The following is an 18,532-nucleotide window of genomic DNA, read 5'->3' as shown; positions in this document are numbered from 1 at the left end:
CAAACTGTTTTATTGTAAATGCCCGTCTTCAGCATCCCTGGGCCTTTTGTCGCTTCCCTCAGACAGTCTCGGTTTCCAGCAGGTCTGCCGAACAAAGGCGTATGGGCTGAACTCCAGCCAGGGCTAACCACAGAGCCTCTGACACAATACAGCTCAGAGCCGGCTGTGTCCATTCACTGCCTTCCTGGGCCTGCTACACAGACAGCTCTTGTCAAAAACCCACGATGTAGTTTGTCTCCATGCTGGTGAAAGGTACATGTGTGAGGTTCAACTAAAGCAACGGAAGGGAGAGGCTCTGTCCTACACCCTGCACCAACCTCCTTCTACTTGTCTGCCTCTTGCTGGATGAACTAAAATCCACCGGTGAGACTTTGGGTGCTGTGGTAGTTGAAGGTATCAAGGAATTTTTGCTCTTTGTTTCTCCACGTGACATTAAACTCCTCCAGAAAGAAAGAAAAGAGAAAGAAAGCAACTTGGGAAGAAAAGTTCTTGTTTGCTTCTCTACCACCAGGCCCTGAGTTCATCCCCCAGACTAACATTATTCACAGCCAGAACAAAGGTGGACAAAGGTGGAGGCTGGAAGAGGGCTTGTTGGGTTTCCTTGCTCTCTGGTTCCGTCATCTCTGGAACTTGCCTCAGCTCCCTCATTGAGATGAGACTTGTGGAGCTGAGCAGCTTCTGTCATTTCAGAAAAAACAAAAACAAAATGAAGTGGTCTAGAAGAGCCAGTGTTCAGCCACCCCACTGTGTGAGTAAACTCAGCTGAGATCAGAAGAACCTCCCACCTCATTTAAGTCACTGACACAAAGAGCTCTCTTCAGAACGGATGCTGAGCCCGGTGAGTTCTGAGCTGGGAGGTCGGATCCTCTCCGTTACACAGTGTTGCACGGTGACAGATAACAGACCCGGTGCAAGTCACTTCTAAGAGGATCCCCAAGTTTCCGAGGTGGACCCCCCCTCACTGCCACTCCTGGCATCTGTGTGTGGATGACAGGCCTGTCCACCTCTCACTACTCTCCTACTTCTCTCTCCTGTTTTGTTTCAGTAGTTTTAAGAAAAGGACAAAATTTTCCTGAGTGCTTTGCCTGTCTTTGTTTAGTAATGCCTAATTATCAGCATTTATGCTGAGTATCTCCCGTGAGCTGGGAGCACCGCAGAAGTGGGCTCCGCAGTGTAGGGTCTGGCTGGCTCAGACTCAGTGACACACTTTTAAGCTAGTAAACTGTTATCGCAATCTTGATGTGATGGTGTTTTATGAAAGCCAGAAAACTCTTTCCACAGCTCATCTCATGCCTGCGGGGTCTCAGACCAAAGTTCCAGTGCTGCCCTGTGCTTTTAAAGTGGCAGAAGAGGGGGGGGGATTTGAGCTTTATTAAAACAGTCTCTCCTCCCATCACCTCCGTTCCTCCTGCTCTGTATCCTGCTGTTGATACCAAACCAATAACCCAAATCAGGAAATTGCCAAAGCTAGGATATCGTGAAGTAATGTCTTCAGGCTGCCTTCGGGTGACCATTTTACCAGCGTGGACAGCAGGCTGTGTGCACTCCAATGAAGATGTAACCAAACTAAACAGTGACTTTTGTCCCATGCCTCCTGTAATGGTCCTCAGAAGAACAATTGTCACCTAGAGACCTTTGCTTTCTTCCTTTCTTCCTCCTTTTATTTATTTTTTCCTTATTTATTCTATGCTTTTATTAAGAGATTGCCTCACTATGTGGATCAGGCTAGTCTGAAACTTATGATTCTCCTCCCTGAGTTTCCAGAGTGCTGGCTCATCGGTGTGAACATACCTGGCATAGCTATCTCTTGGGAGAAAGAAGTAGCTATGATTTTTTGAGTACCTCTATGACTAGATACCGCTTTCGACCTTCACTTCCAGGATCACTTTAAAGCCATAGGACACACAAGGCAGCAGGCTCTTTCTGTGTAGTAGGTAAACTGAGGAAACTGGGCGTCCGGCTGTCAAGTCACTCCCCCCGCCAGGCCCATAAGCTGCAGAGCAGGAAGCAATATGTGAGCTCCCCCACACACATGTTCTTTCAGCTGTGATATGGCTTTAACTACCACAAGGATTATATTTTTCAGCAACCATCAAAGATACATGTGTTGGTTGCCTACGGATGGGATTTAGAGAGACACAGCTAAGGGGGCTGTTTTGTTCAGTAATGAAAATGATCTAAAACTGACTGTGGTAATAGTTGCATTTCTCAGGGCATATAGTAAAAATTGCTGAATTACGAGGGGAAATGCATCCTGGGAAAATGATGGCATGTGAAAATTGGTGCTCTGAGGCATCGATTATGTGTTTGCATTTGGGGTTTGATATTAGACACAGTGGCATAAACAAATACTCAGAAGGCACTCTAAAGAAGAACGTGCTGGGAGCCCTCCCCACAGACACACACTAACAGGCCCAGGTCCTTAGGGGTGGGAGGCCCTGGGCTTACCTTTGCAACCGGCATCTGCAGTGATTCAGAGTTAAGTCCTTATGTCCCTGTCTGGTCTCAGCCCTGATCCTGCTGAGATGTAATTTTCTTGTGTAGCCTAAGGCAACCCCAGGTTATCATGAGAAGGATAGGGACAGGGTCCCAGTGCCCTTACCTGTGTGTTTGCTTCTAAACGTTTCCTTCACCATTACTAACAGTTATCTCCGAAGAGTTGAACAGAGGCCTGTGGCCTCTTCTATGCATCCTCTGGACCTATTGTATACCAAGCCCTGGGCTACGACATGGGCTTGCACTGCCTCATAGAGTTACTCCCACAAGCCCCGTGGAGAGTTGGATGTGCTGATTGCCTCTATCTTAGCAACGGCAGAAACAGGAGTACAGGGCAGGTCAATGGTTGAAGACACAGAGGCAGGAAAAAGCAGAATCTACAGGGATTTTGCTATCACAGTTACAATTTCTTACCCAAACTCTCCAGGAGAGACCAGGCTCCTATCTTCTTCACCAAGTTCTCCCTATGTTCTAAAAGTGGGCCCCCAACAGTATCAGAGCAATCAATTGTTAAAATGCTAACCGGTCCACCTTAAAATAAGAGACCTGATGTCAAGGGTGTTTGGGAAATGAGCTAACTGAAGTTTAACAGCTTTTCATTGCTGAGGAGCTCTTCAGAGCCGCAGGCCTTCCTCACTTGATGGTAATAGCAGAATAACCCCAGTAATCACCTGCGGGCGGTTACCGTTTTCTGTGCCAGGGACTATGACGTGTGTTTAAAGCATTACTCCACTTTTCAGCCATCTAGGAAGTATCTGGTGTGATTAGCTCCATTCTGCAGGTCAGGAAATCAGGGTTTAGAATTTACAGCCTTGCTACTTTGAATACGCCTATCAAGCCTCATTTCAGAAGCTATGTAGGGTCAGGTCTGGTTAGCACTTGAGTGGAAGAAAATGCAGGCCGAGGAGTTGAAGGACTGGCTGGAGGTACCCAGAACAGCAAACTGGGGCAGGACTGGGCCTCCTGTGTGTCACCCAGCTTGTCCCTTCCTCAGAGGAAGAGCAGGCATTCAAACCTCCAGCCTTGTTTCCACATTTTCTCTATAGGTTGAACTGATGACTGCACACACAATACAAAATAAATGCAGGTGAGCTCAGCAGAGCGGGAGGTGGGGGGCTCTGATGTGAGCAGAAAACAGTTTTCAAGCTTTTGCTTTTGACATGGCCTGAAATGCTGTCTAAAGGCATCAGACCACAGCAGAATGATAAAGGCCAGGATGCAGACCGCTTCTCCAGGGCTGTCACAGGACCCTAATAGCTTTATTTTTCACAGGCAGAAGAAGGCAGGATATGTCTCTCAAATTAGTAGGTCCATCATGTTTCAAATTGTTTGCATTTCTAAAAATGGTATTTGACATGTGAACAATTATTATCCAATGCAGGACCCCAAATCTGCCTCTCTCAAGTCAACAGCCTGGTAGCCAGGGGATTCTCATTAAACATGGGCATCTTCCCAGGGTGGGACTATTGTGCCCCCAGATTCCAACCCAAATTAGTTTTGAACTCTGGAGCTTTTGTCAAATCTCTTCTTCATTTCTTTCTTAAGTCTTGGGAAGGTGTTCCACGTCTTCATTCAGGGGTGTTTGTCTCCCAACAAGATGTCTGTCCAGCAATAGTGTCAAGTGCCCAGGTTGGCAGTGCAGCGCTCCAGACCTTATGGGTAAATCCTGGAGCTCCACCCAAGACCTAGTAAATCAGAAGCTCCCAAGCAGTGGGGCACTCACACTCTTCTGAGGAATAACTACTTACCCCTGTCATCCTCCATTCCATTTTCTTCTCTCTCTCCTATGCCAGTGGAACAATATCTGTGTTCAAGGGCATCCTAATTGGTGTCCCAACCCCAGTCCAACTTTCCATAGTCTAGTTCCCACCGAGAAGTCATAGTTATCTTTTAAGAAGGTGAAAATGACACACAGGTGCCTGGTAGACTTTGCATTGTCCATCTCCAACTCTTACTCTGTTTAAGATCAGTGAAGAGCTCCGCCTCCCCTCTCTGGGAACAGCTGCTCCTTTTCCACTGTGGGATCCAGTAAGGACGAAGAGCAACGAGAGCAATGCTCATGGTTGGTTGTGAAAACAGCTTTTCCTGCCCTCCACCCCCTGGGAAACAACTTACCATGAGCATCAATAGATGTAATCAAGTTACAGTACCACCTGGAGAACAACTTATCCATTAGCATCAGACAACATTCTCTCAAGTTACAGTACCACCGTTAGTGACCAGATCCCTTTAGATGAGTGTGACTCTTCCTCACTTGGAAATTTGTGACCTAGTTCTGAATGGATATGACAAGACAGCAACACAATGGATGTGAAGAACTCTGGCACAACACAATGGATGTGAAGAACAATGTATTTGTCATAGCCACCACTTGACCAAGTCACCCAACTAGATAATTCAAAGACTCAACCCAAAACCTTCCTTAGTCTCACTGCTCACTCTGCTGGGAAAATTGAAGACAAAGTCTGTCCCATAAAAGTCTAGTTCCTCAGACTTGACTGTGTTTATCTCCCCATGAAGACTGTGTCCCTCCCCATGTACCATCAGCAATACTTCCAGGGTTAATTGATCTTGTGTTTTGTTTCCGCCACCTTGCTTTTGTAGTTCTCTTTGATGAGTTTGCCTTTCCTGAGATGTGTCTGATAGAGTAATTCCCTTAAAATGACTAATAATGGGACGTGAAGAAAAAATAGCACATGGCCCAACGACTGCCCTAAGCATGGACGCCACACCCAAGTGCACACACATGTGCGCGCACATGCTACAAGACACACTGCTGCACTAGAGATTACACAGACTTGTAGGCACCAATCAGAGAAGACACACATGTAACTGGGTCACATACAAACACTGGGACCCTCTGGCCCTTCATGATTTAATATTGAGTTTGACAACACCTGGACAAAGAGCCAGAAAAAGCAATACGGTACCTTTCGGTGACTTGAGCGTCGCCACTGCCCAGTCACCATCAGAATTTCCTAAAAAAATAACAATCGAGAAATGCTGATCTGGTTGCGCAGAAGTGCTTGTTTGTGGTACCTCACACCCAGGTGGTGTTTGCTACCTCAGCTAGCAGCTTCCAAGGAGTCTGGCCTCAGGGGTCCCAGGGAACAAGGAAGAGAGCCAGTGTGGACTTGCAGTAGGTATGCACCTGTTGCTACAAAACGTAACAGGATATCAAGAGACATAGCCTGAACACCCCAGCCAAGAGCAGCAGAGAAAGGATTATCAAACAGTTCTCTGGTTACAAGTTTCAACTCACTATGAGAGGTTGGTTTCGCTAATGTGTACACAGTGGACAGATATATAATTTGTTCCCCGTTTGCTGCAGACATTCTTCTGAAACAATGCTATTGTTAAGTTATGCTCCAAACTCAAGATTAGAGCATGCCCTTCTGCCCATATTTTTAAATGCTGCACTGTGTATAGCCTGCCTTATCACAATGCCTAACTCTGGAAGACCCTGTTGAAAGAGTGAGTGAATTACTCTTCTCCAGAGTCACGTCTCCTTAAGTAGGAAACTCCCCAGTGCTTTTGGAGTGTATCCAGCCAATAGCTTCTTAGAGCCAGCCCATTAGGGCGAGGTCTAGGTACTATAAGCACAGACAGGAAGCATGCTTGCCCTTTTTTCCTTTCACTTGTTTGGTGGTTGGAGTTCCGTTTGCAACCCCAGCGCCCACAAAGCAGAGGAACACAGCAGCTTTCTATTACGAGTGATCTCCAATAAACATTTGTTATCTTTTATTATGGGCTCTTATGACCAGAATGATTATAGAGCCTCCCTGGTGTGCCAAAGAACTTTCAAATTGCCATGGACCCCTTGGAGATCTGAACGCTTTCCTCTCTTCACTCGAACAGAGAGGAACTTGGAGCCGCAGGACAGTGAGTTAAAGCTCAATGCCCTTCCTGCTATGCTTTGCCATGTCTTCTCCCCTCAACCAGGGTCACCAGTATGACCAGCACCCAAGTCACAGGCTCCAAGGAAGTCATCCCCTCCTTAATCAAATTTCTCAGTTTGCCTCTAAGGCAAGACCCAGTCTTTTGTCACCTTTCCCCAGCTTCAGGTCAGGTCATGGGTTGACCAGGCAGCAACACATTTTCTTCTGTGAATCTATTGACAGTGAGTGTACTTAAAAAGATGATGGGTGCATGGACTCCCAAACAGGTACTACAGACCTCACTGCACTTGCTGGCTCTAGCTGGCAGAGGAATATTTGGGGATGAAAATTGATCATTAAAAGGGAACGGACCTTTTTAGAGCAAACAAAGACTGTAGGAAGGAAAGAGAGGCGAGGTGTGCTGACTTATTTCTTAGCTTTATTGGGATGGAGTTACTCCACTGCAATGATTTCTCAGTAACCGCTGTTATAAACGCAGGAGCTGTGCTATTTGCTGACTGAAATTTCACCTCAGATAGATTGTATTTCAAATATGTTACAGTTCTGTTGCATTCAGCATGGTGGGAAAGCTTTTAGTGTCACAGCAGAAACTGACAGCTTCGTGAACTTTGCCCCCACAGAAGGTGGGGGAAGTGGAGATGGATCCCACAGAAAAAGGGGGAAATGGGGATTGGCCTCACAGAAGACGGGGGAACTGGGGACGCCCCACAGAAGGAGGGGAAGTGAGGATGCCCCCACAGAAGGAGAAGTGGGGATGCCCCCACAGAAGGAGAAGTGGGGATGTCCCACAGAAGGAGGGGAAGTGAGAATGCCCCCACAGAAGGAGGAGGAAGTAGGGATGCTCCCACAGAAGGAGGAGGAAGTGGGGATGCCCCACAGAAGGAGGAAGAAGTGAGGATGCCCCCACAGAAGGAGGAAGAAGTGAGGATGCCCCCACAGAAGGAGGAGGAAGTGGGGCTGCCTCACAGAAGGAGGGGGAAGTGGGGCTGCCTCACAGAAGGAGGGGGAAGTGGGGATGCCTCACAGAAGGAGGGGAAGTGGGGCTGCCTCACAGAAGGAGGGGGAAGTGGGGCTGCCTCACAAAAGGATGGGGATATTGGGAGGAGCCTTGAAACTCTTCTGCCCAGTGATATGCTTTGACAGTCACAAGTAGCCCTACAAAGGTATCATTTTGTGCAAACAGAAGAATTTCCAAGTCAAGCCATCTTGAATGTGAAGTCTGATACTCAGCCACACCGCACCTTGATTTCTCCACCAGCAATATCACAATACAGTATGTTCTACTGTCTCTCTTGGACACATGCTGCTTTGGAATTCAGTGGTATTAGCCTCAGCTAGTATCTAACTTTTTTTTTTTTAAATTAAACCACCTGAAATCAGTTCATGGCTGAGAACTGCATGTTTTTCTTTGGGTTTTGGTGTGAGAGATACCAGCAGCCAGCATAGAGAGGGAATCCCTGGATTGTTGCTGATGGTTTCCGTTCTTATTGGAAGATGTAATATATTCTGGAAAATCATCATCTGTTCAATGGCAAAAGGGAAAATATTTTCCTTAATATAAAATTAAACTTTGGGTTGAAATGGAGGCATGCAGCAGCATTTCATTATTGTGCTGGCAAATCCCTTCTTTCCTACACTGGGCGGCCAAGGTGACCCTGAGTCACATAAGGGGCTTGTGGTCAGCAGCCTCCAGCAGTCTAGAAGTTCAACCCTCAGGAACCTAGGCCCATGGATCAGGGCAGATGAGAGATAAATGCAGGCTGCAGGCAACTTCCTGTTGTGATGGCCAATTGGATAACAGGATGGAGTTTTCCCTGCTCTAGAGAGAGAAGTACTCCTTCCCTGAAGCACCAGGTGATCTTTTGGGATACCTTCTGGGACACTTAAAACCCAGACCTAACCAGTTTTAGTTTCTTGTACATTTTTCCTTCTTGCTGGGTTGTGACTTGGCGTGACGTCTATCACATGTCAATTTACTGACTTTACAAACGGCACTGATAGCTTGAAATGCCCCGTGTGGTGCTGTGTATTGGACACAATGTAGATAGGGTTGGCCAGGTCCATGCCTCTGTATCACCGACAGTCACGGGGCACCAATCCAGTATCTGGAGAAGAAGCAAATGAATGAATGATAGCTCGTTGCAGCGTACTTCCCCCAGGGCCTTGAGTGGCTCAGCTCCTGACACTTTCCTCTTGGGTTCCGTCTTTTGCCAATAGCTCAGCAGTGGGCCCCTGGGAACAGGCCAATCTACTGTCACATGCCTGATACGGGGTGTGTTGAGGCCCTGAAGTCTACAAGAAGAAAGTTCTAAGTATGAATGGAATGATTTCAATTAAGCAGCAAAAATAGAATGAGAGACAAAGGCAGGCAGGTTTGGGGATCTGAATCGGGGATAAAGTATACTTTTAACCCTTCCTTCAAATCCGATCTCCCGCCAACACAGCCAGTAGGTGTTGGAGAGGTTTCAGCCCCACAGTTATTCTGATAACTAAAAGAGGTGGAAAGACTTAATATTGCAATTATACAAATTGGAGTGATGTTGGGGACTATCCAGCGCTGCTCCCTTGCCTATCATGTGAAGTAGAAACCTAGGAATTTCACTGGCTGACTCAGTGGTACACAGCTTGGGAAAGGCAGAGCCCAGACAAGAGGGAGCACCTGGGAGACACGCATTGCACACTTTGGATATTAAAGCCTTCAAGGTAGATTCATTTCCTAGGCATTTTTCTTTCTTTAGTGGCTGGGTTGGCCTCCCTTACCCGCTGGACTGGAAGATCTCCCACAGTGAGTCTGGCTCTGGGAGGCTGCAGAGCTTTGGAGGGCAAACCGTTTTTTAAACAGCCTTGTCCCTGGGTGGTAATGATCCTCTAATGAAATGCATTTCCCCACTCACACCAGGTTTGAATTACACCTTAATAAAGAACCCTTGAAAGAACATTTATTATGGGATTTGCAGTTCACTGATGCAAGCTGATGCTGGAGCCCTAGGAGCCGTTGGTCAGGTAGTTCCTAAGTCAGCCACAAACTGATGCTGGAGTTCAGGGGAGCCACTGGGTCAGGTAGTTCCTCTGTCAGTCACAAACTGACAGTCCACTCAAAAGAGAGGCTCCAGCCCCCTCGCCACTAAGTAAAATCCTGAGAACTCCACAGATGTCTAAGGAGAAGTCCGTCAGCCCCGTACTAGATGGGGCCAAAATCCCAAGACAAATTTTTTCCATTTGCTACAAGATACAAAGACGGTTTTTTTTAAAATCCAGTTAGTCTCTGATTTTTGTCAAAGGCAAGCTCATTCATTCATGCAAAACAAACAAACAAACAAAAAAAAAAAACAACTTCCAGGAGGCCCTGGTTGCAGAAGAATGGGTTACATAGGAAGTGTCAAACATATTTTCAGATTGCAAATTTCATTCCAAATTCTCTGCAGACATTTCTTGTCTAAAGCTGCCCCGCAGAAATCCCAGAGAAGATCAAGGAGCTGTGTTGGAACATTCATCAATTATTTACCCTAAGAGCTGCTAAGACTCTGATTTGTGTGGGGGTCTAAGCTAAAGAAATGAGTTGCGTGGATTGATTTGACCAGTTCCCAAAGAAATGAAACATATCTGGGCCAATTATTTTTAGTGTCTAAAGAAGAATCCCATATAACAACAGATGTTATTTATCACTGAAGTACAGGGCTCAGGAAAGGGAGGTGGGACCGGAAGAGAGCTTGCAGGTTGTTGAAGCCCTGTGAGCACTGAAGATGGTCTCACCTGCTCTCCTGGGCAATACTACCTCTCCCTTCCTTGTAAAACATGCAGCTTAGTACGCACATGTTTTGCAAGAACAGTGTGGAATCAGGAAAATTGATGACTATAGAACAGAAGAGGAGGTATTTTCTTTTTTTCCCCAGAGGCTGGGAGAGGCAGAGAAATAAAGCATGAGACTCGGATAACTATTAGGGAAAGTCTTACCAGGCAGGAGATTTAGAAAGCCTGTTTCTTTCTATTAAACTCATGACCTTGGTACTATACACTTGGCTCAATCTCTTCTCATTATTCCATCCTGAAAGCCTAGGCAATTGGGGAACAGGAGCTCTTCGACTTCTGATACAAACATTAACCACATAGCCAGTGTCCTGCCTTAACGTGAGGTCCCAATACACTTGTTTAATGAGTATTATTATTATTATTATCAATCTTAGATCCCACAAACATCAGAGTCACATGGTAGTATCTGAACTTTGGGTTCTGAGGTTAGGACATTTCATAACTGAACCAATCAAAGAATATCTACTATCCCATCTCTCCTGAGGGGCTGGGAGAAAGAGATGAACAATCGCATATCTGTGGTGTCCTCTACCTGACCAATGTTTCCTGGATCTGAAACTATGTGAGAATAAATGAGTTAGTCCTGTGAACAGCCAGAAGAGCAGAAAGAGCTCCACCACGAGGTCAGATGGAATTCCAGGCCAAAGGAGTCATCCTAAGACAAAGGTCCTGGCAGCTGATCCTTCATTGAAGGAGAAGCATCCTCCATAAGGAGAACATTAGGGACAAAGAAGAAGACCTTCCAGGAGGACTCAGGCTGAGCCTGAGAGAAGATAGAACCGAGAAAGGAGTCAGCATGGCTGCTCACACGGGAGTGGCCATCTGAGAAGGACAGACACTGTGAATGATGGGACTTAGCTCGTTTCACTTGTTTCTCTCTGTGCATTCTATAAACTGGGAAGCTGAAGACTCCAGCGGTTGGGTGCTACTCGAGTCACACAGAAGCTATGCGGTAGAACCAGGTTTAGAGTTCATATCTGTCTAGTTCTTCAGCCCCTCAAAATATAAGCTCAGAGGAGTGGAGGTAAGGTGGAAAGGTGGGCTTAGAAACCTCTCCTCGAAAACAGGACTAGAAAATGGAACTCACAGGATGTAACAAGAAGAAAACAGATTTCCTGTGTCTGGAGTCAGCAAGAATGTAGGAATCAGGCACCGGATTTGAGAGAGGACATGAAAAACGAACAGTAGAGATAGGGTCTGCTTCTCCTGAATGCTGGTTTGTGTTCTGGTCTAAGCCAGTAGCCCTCAGTGCTGGCTTCTTATTAGAAAACTCAGGCCTTTTTAAATTGTCACATTCATGACTGGTTAGTCATGTATCTCTGTGCTTCTTATGCATTCCTGGTGCTTGTGGAGGCCAGAAAAAGGTGTTGGATCCCTGGAACTGGAGTTGCAGATGGTTATGAGACACCCTGTTGGTGCTGAGAATTAAGCCAGGGTCTTCTAGAAGAGTCATTGAGCTACCTCTCCAGCTCCCTTTATTTTTTTCAAATGTCCATGTCTGAACTCTACTGTTACCCAGCTCAGTTAAAGTTCCCAAGGTGCACTGGGGCCCAGGTACTGTTTACTGTGCTTGGGGTGCTGGATCATCTGTGTCATCGAGAACCTGAGTTGCCACAACCAATCACTAACCAGGAACTAACAGCTTTGCTGTGGCTGTGACTTCACCCAGCAGAATGTGTCTTAGAGCAAAGTGCCCTGTTCGAGTGGGAGAGACGGGGGAGACATGAGAGTGAGAAGGATGCTGGGTAACCGAAGCATCTGTTAGCCTCGGCTCTGCTTCCTGCTGCTGCTGAGTCTGTTGAACCACTGCTTCAGTCAGGTTTCTTAATCTAGTCGTTGAGCTACTAATTGTGTATTCTCCCATGGATCAGTGAGAGAGCGTGCTTCAGAAGTCAAATGTAGTACTGTAGGCTTGGTAAGATCAACATTTATAGTAGCTGTAGAATCTAGAGTCTACACCTCCCTTCCCTAGGAAATGTTACACACTGAAGGGGAGAGGCTATGAGCAAACTTTGTGTGCTCTCCATAAGCTGCTCAGAGATGGCAGGGAATGTGTGGTGATGGGGTTTACCTTGTTAGAAGTCAAGGTATTGTGAGGACTAATAGACCAGATTCTACACCTGAGGATCCTGAGGATGCCTAGGGCAGAAGGGGAATGCTAAAGGGGGTTAAGCATAAGTGGGCCCACGAGCATCTAGGTCTTTCTCCCCAGGAAAGAGTCCTAAATAATCAGGTGACCCAGATGACCAACCTGCCCCCAGAGAAAGGCAGGACTCAATTAGTCCAGAGGAAGCAGCTGGGCAGTCTTGAGTCTAGATAGACAGGTAGGTAGATAGAAGGATGATAGATAGATAGATAGATAGATAGATAGATAGATAGATAGATAGATAGATAGATGATAGATAGATAATGATAGATAAATAGATAGATGAAAGAGATAGATAGATAGACAGACATATGAATAGATAGATAGATGATAAATAGTTGATGATAGATGTTATGATAGATGATAGAGATAGATAGATAGGTAAATAGATAAATAGATAAATAGAGATAGATAAATGATAGATAGATAGATAGATAAATAGATAGATGATAGAGGTAGATAGGTGATAGATAAAAAGGCGACAGGTGATAGATTTATAAATAGACATATATGTATACATGGATAGATAGATGATAGATGATAGGTTCATAGACATCTACATAGACATAGATAGATGATAGACACATATGCATAGATTTATAAATGCATAGGCATATACATAGATAGATGCATGCATAAATTGGTTAATATATATATACATATATACAGATAGACAGATAAATGATAGATGATAGACAGACAGAAAGATGATAGATAAGCAGAGGAATTAAGTTTAATAAAGAAATAAGGGTAAAAAATAAAGAAGTCCATAGGCAGAAGCCGAGTGAAGGGGAAAGGAAGCAGACTCTTGCAGGCTGTCCTTACCTACTGCCTTCAGGGAGGCATACTTGTTGAGCTCTTTGCCTGGAGGCTGCTGTTCATATGGATTAGAAATCTGGCCCAGGTTGGGGTATGAATGTGGGTGTCCCATCTGCTGGAGCAGAGGAGAAGTGGGCACTGCGTTGTTCATCTGGGTGGTATCTGAAAATGAAGAGACAGACACGGTCATAAACAGAGCAGGGCCTTCCAACCACCCCCACCATCATCACATCCCTTCAGACTAAAACCCTCCCGCATACTATGGACATACATGGAAGACGGACGCACGTGGAAGAGCATCAGACAGAGCGACAGCAGGCCAAGTTTCTGCCATTGCACAACTACTCGTGTTGTCAAGACAGTGTGTGGGGCGGTAAGAAAGGGCTCAGTGGTTAGGAGTCCACTGTGCCTTTGTAGGGAACTCGGATTTGATTATCAGCACCCATACTTAGCAGTTCACAAACACTTGTAACTCCAGCTCCAGGGGCATCCGACTTCTCAGGCCAACCTGGGAACTTGCACTTACATGCATATACACACAGAGACTCAGAATTAAAATTAAAAGAAATATTTTAAAATAACAAAAAATTAAAATTAAAAGAAACACTTTAAAATAACAAAATTTTGGTGCTGGGGAAATGGCTGGGTGACATGAGTTCAAATCCCAGCACCTGTGTCAAGAAGGTAGGTAGGCGTGTACATGTCTGTTTGCACTCCTAGCAGGTGTGGGTAGAGACAGGAAGTCCCTTGGAGTTGGGCAGCCTAACAGAAACATCCAGCTTCTCATTCAATGAGAGACCTTGACCCAGAGCAATAAGGTGAAAAGCAGAGAGGCAATACCCAATATCTGGCTTCTACATGTATGCACACGGATGTATATATCCTCCCCAGCTGCCCACACACACATTTAAGAACAAACGGGATTTGTGCATGAATATGTTCACATTTAGTAACATTCAATGAGCTCTAACTTGGGAGAGTGCTCAAGTCTACTTGAAGCACTTCTACTTGTGAAGAAGCTGGCAAACAGGAGGTCACCACTGATAGCAAAAAAAATGTGGGACCAAGAGGCCTAGGAAGCTTGAGGCCTATGGGCAACTGCTCAGCTGCCGTCCCTGCAGAAAGGAGTCTAGCCCGCTGCATTGATACTTACAGTGCATGGATCTATGAAACAGACAGTGTAACCTCTGGCAACCAAGCATACCAAGTGGATAATCTCCAGAATGTCAGGGTCTTTGATCAGAAAGATTTTTTACATTGTTTCGTTGTGTTTTGTTCTATTTCACACATGCATTCTGTGCATGGCTTATACATGCATATGATAGAATGCACCTGTTAGGGGCAAAGGGCTTCAGAGCAAATTCACGCTACATGTCTAGGAGGTTTCCAAAGACTGGACAGGAAGCATGCGAGGTGGTACAAACATTATAGTGTTTATCTTACAAAAGAAAATGTGCCCATTTCTGCACACAAAGGTTTGCATGAGCTAAACAAAAGATTATAATGCACACATATTGAATACTGACTACTTGGGAGGTACTGAAAATCACGGGAAGGGAATCTTTAGAAGGTTCATCTTATCAATGCACTCTGAAATGAGGTACGAAGGAAAAGTAGAATATCAGTCAGGTGTGGCAGGTGAGAAAAGGCACTCGAGAGAAGTTACAGGCAGAGGAAACAGCAGGTGGCTTTGCCAGTGGAGAGAAGATGGCAGGTTCAGATTCAGAACCTGGGGAGTGGTCCTTGGTCTCCAGACATGCACGGCTGGAAAATACAGCATGAAGAAAGTAGAACAAAATGCAGTAGCAAGGTGGCAGAGCCCAGCCAGCTCATTGAGAGACCCCACCTTCACTTTGAGAGCAATGAAATGGGGCTGCAGACAGAGATGGTCAGTTGAGGAGAGTCAATGAGGATCCAGTCTCAACTAGGGGATCTGGCAGATGAGCTGCTGCCACGATGCTGGGACTACCTCGTGAGATCCCATTAGCGGGCATTCACACTCACTTCCCAGCTTCTGCAGCTCCTGGTAGCTCACACAGCTGCTGGTATGCAGTGGTTTCCTCTCAGCTGATGGGGTTTTCAGGCTGGGCTCGGTACACTTCACCCCCTTACCCTCAACACCTGGGTGGTGTGCGACCAATGCCTCACTGCCATTAAGGTACAGAGTACAGACACTTGCTACAAGATGGGGTGACTATGGAGAGATCAGTGGGTGCTCGAGGACTCACCCTGGATTGGGACAGGTTTAGTACTGGGGTTTTTCCATGATGGGTCAGATAGTTTAGGCTTTTCAGGCCTCTGCTCCAACTATTCAAGCTGCCATTGTAGGGTGAAACTAGCCTAGATATTTTATAAAAAAACAAAAAAAATAGTCGTGTTTATTTCAGTAAAATTTTATTTTCAAAACCAGATAGCGCCAGGTTTGCCTCAAGGGCTTTGTTTGATCATCACTGTCTACACTTTACCTGACACCTTCATCCATGTATAGCCACTGTATCTTCCCAGTGTGTGTGTGTGTGTGTGTGTGCGTGTGTGTGTGTGTGTGTGTGTGTGTGTATTTTCTGAAAACCACTTACAAAGAGCCATGAGCTGAACCCCTACCTCAGGCTCTGCATATAAATGACGCAATTCATGACACGTATGAATATTTTTGTATTCAGAAGCCAATGAACCCAGTTGTAAAGAGAAAGGATACTATAACTGCTTTACAAATATAGCGAGTGTGTTTTCATCAGCACACCTGTCTGGGCTGTCACACAAAGCTCTATGTCTATAGGGAGTACTGTGAAGCATAAGCTATGTAATCCAGCCTCAGGCTGGCATCCAAGTCTTTTTGCAGTAGAATATCCTGCTGCAATAGCTTTTGTCTGACCAGGACAAACAAATGAGGAGAGGAAGGGTGCTGGTAAGATATGGCTCTCACTGTGCCTCGGACCCTGAGATGCTCCTACATTTTCCTGTGCAGATCCAACCTTCAAAGCGTTAAGTCTTCACTCCTGGAAATGTCAGACCAAGTAACTATTTTCCCAAATGTTGGTTCAATGGAAAGAAGCTCAGCATACATCGTCACGTCTGATGCTCTCTGTGCTTGTGTGTGATTTCAGCATACATCATCATGTCTGATGCTCTCTGTGTTTGTGTGTGATTTTAGCACACACCGTCACGTCTGATGCCCTCTGTGTTTGTGTGTGAATTCACCACACATCGTCATGTCTGACGTTCTCGGTGTTTCTTTGTGTGTGGTTTCTTTTACTGTCCAGCCACTGTGTTTATACATTTAGAATCACCATTTCCTTTAATATGCTTCTTCATTTCCATCAAAGTCGTAGAATGAGGTGTCAATCATATTAAGTGTGGGCTTGCCTAGAAATCATGAGATAAGGCCTTAAATGAAGCACATTTTGGGTATGAGCACACTTTGGGTATGAAGCACTTGCAGAAGGACAGGAGACACAGGGAGGAAATGAAGCAAAGAATGTGACATTGAGGAAGACACCCTGGTAGCAAACTGGTTTAATCCCACTCCGGAACTGTACTGCACGGAGTTGAGTGCCTTCTTCACAGTACATAGCCACAGGAACAGTGGGGCTCCCTTTGTATTTACACAGCAATCTCATCCATTGCTGACTGAGGATCCTCCTTAAAAACTCAACTCTCAGTTATGATTTAGGTTTGTATCAGCGTGGCAATTCTCTCGCCCCCTGCCTTGCTACCAAGCTACGGTAGAAACTTCCAGATGGAAAGCGGGGGAGAGGCATGGGAAGAGTTGGCTAACAAGCACAAAGATACCGTTTTTTTTAGTGAAATAAAAGGATTAAACTCTGTTGTTCATCTCCGAGTGGGTGACAGTTAACAATGACGATTGTCTGTCTCTTCCCATGAAGATGTGATAAATGATCTGAGGTTACAAATATGTTGGTCATCATAATTTCATCATTACATGGTGTAATCCATGTATCAGGTTACCACACTTTACCCCAGATATGGCCAATAATTGTGTGCCAATTAAAAGTATAAAATAAAGCTCCAAAATTGACTGAGTGGTACTTAAAGAACATCAGTAAACTAATAATGACTCAACACCAGATCTGATTTGTCCCCCATCCCCAGAAGAGACCTCAAACACTAGCTTGACTAGTTAGAACTGATATCCTCAAAGTCAGCCCTCCCCCATCCTCTCTGACCCTGCGTCCTGAACCCTCACTACTGTACTCAAATCCTGTTTCTAAGCTCACCAAGGAATGCTAACCACTTCATTAAAAGAGGGAAAAGCCTGTTTCTCACAGGATATCTTGGGACAGCTTTTATATTATCAAACAGAATCCTTAATATTCCATTACAGAACATTTGCTTTTATATTATTTCTGCTAAGTTTTGTACTACCTCAAGAGCACTGAGTGGTTATTGAACATAAGAGCAGGTATGACAAAAAGGGCCCACTAAAATGAAAGAAAAAACATGGTTGCCCAGAGTCACATTTCTGCTTCACACTCAAAATCACAGGAAGTGACTTTCTGGCAGACTTAGAGAGCCATTTTGTGCTAGCTTCCAGGCACTGAATATTCAGAAATATTAAATTTCTAACCCTCAGGGAAGTCATCAAGAACTGTTAAACAGACCTTTGTGCCTGGGTTTTGACATGTTATTTTTTGTTTTCTTAGACAAAAAGATAGGTTAGACCTCACAGTTTGTTGTCTATTAAGTTCCCTCAAAAGCACCCAGCAAAGGAGACACAAAACAGGCAGATGAGAGGAAATCCCAGGCTGGTGTGTTAGGAAAATAGAGCAGCAGGGTGAAGACGGCAAATCGGAGAAGTTAAGGCTATCCTCTGGAAATGCTGCAGCCAAGACGAGAAAAGAAGTAGAAATGTGTGCATGCCTATGCTGTCTGTGCCTGTATGTACAAATACACATATATCACATATTTATACTGCATGCATACATAATTCCTTTCGCATAGCTGTGGTCATAGAGGAATCCAGTAGCACTGGCGGTGTCTTTCTTTTAAAAAGTAATCTCTTGTCTAGATCAGCTCCACAGAGATCTCATGCACTGCTTAGAAACAGACTCTCTGTCCAACCCAACAAAAAGGCTGTTCCACACCTTATAATTTCCTAGCTCACTGTAGCCCTTGGGGAGACTATAGAGCCTGTGCTGTTCCGTGACGCTAACTGCATTCTAACAACCACCTCCATTAGCATTCAAGAAGCCATTGACACCCCTGCACTTTCCTCCTAAGACAGAAAGGGTCCTCGCGTTTCTGACAATCATTTGTAAAGAAAGCTGGGGCATAATTACTTTAATTGGAGGCATCTAGTATTCATCCACCAAGGTAACCACCTTGGAAGTTCCATTATGTGGTT

At 45.2% G+C, this 18,532-nt stretch overlaps 1 protein-coding gene across 2 annotated transcripts in view; it reads right to left on the bottom strand.

Moving 5' to 3' along the window:
- Positions 1–18,532, bottom strand: part of Shisa9 (shisa family member 9) — a 301,271-nt gene that overhangs the window by 10,245 nt on the left and 272,494 nt on the right. Inside the window, exons 3-4 of one of the 2 annotated variants that reach the window (XM_048433410.3) lie at positions 13,177–13,332; positions 5,427–5,474 (exon numbers count right to left, since the gene is read on the bottom strand). In XM_048433410.3, the coding sequence (XP_048289367.2) occupies positions 5,427–5,474; positions 13,177–13,332 (204 nt within the window). The remainder of the gene's footprint in view (positions 1–5,426; positions 5,475–13,176; positions 13,333–18,532) is intronic. The other variant, XM_085694539.2, reaches the window with a different exon arrangement.

This window comes from Myodes glareolus, chromosome 9 (assembly GCF_982192425.1).
Source record: "Myodes glareolus chromosome 9, mMyoGla1.1, whole genome shotgun sequence".
Taxonomy (NCBI): domain Eukaryota; kingdom Metazoa; phylum Chordata; class Mammalia; order Rodentia; family Cricetidae; genus Myodes; species Myodes glareolus.
This window is presented reverse-complemented; position numbering and strand designations above follow the sequence as displayed.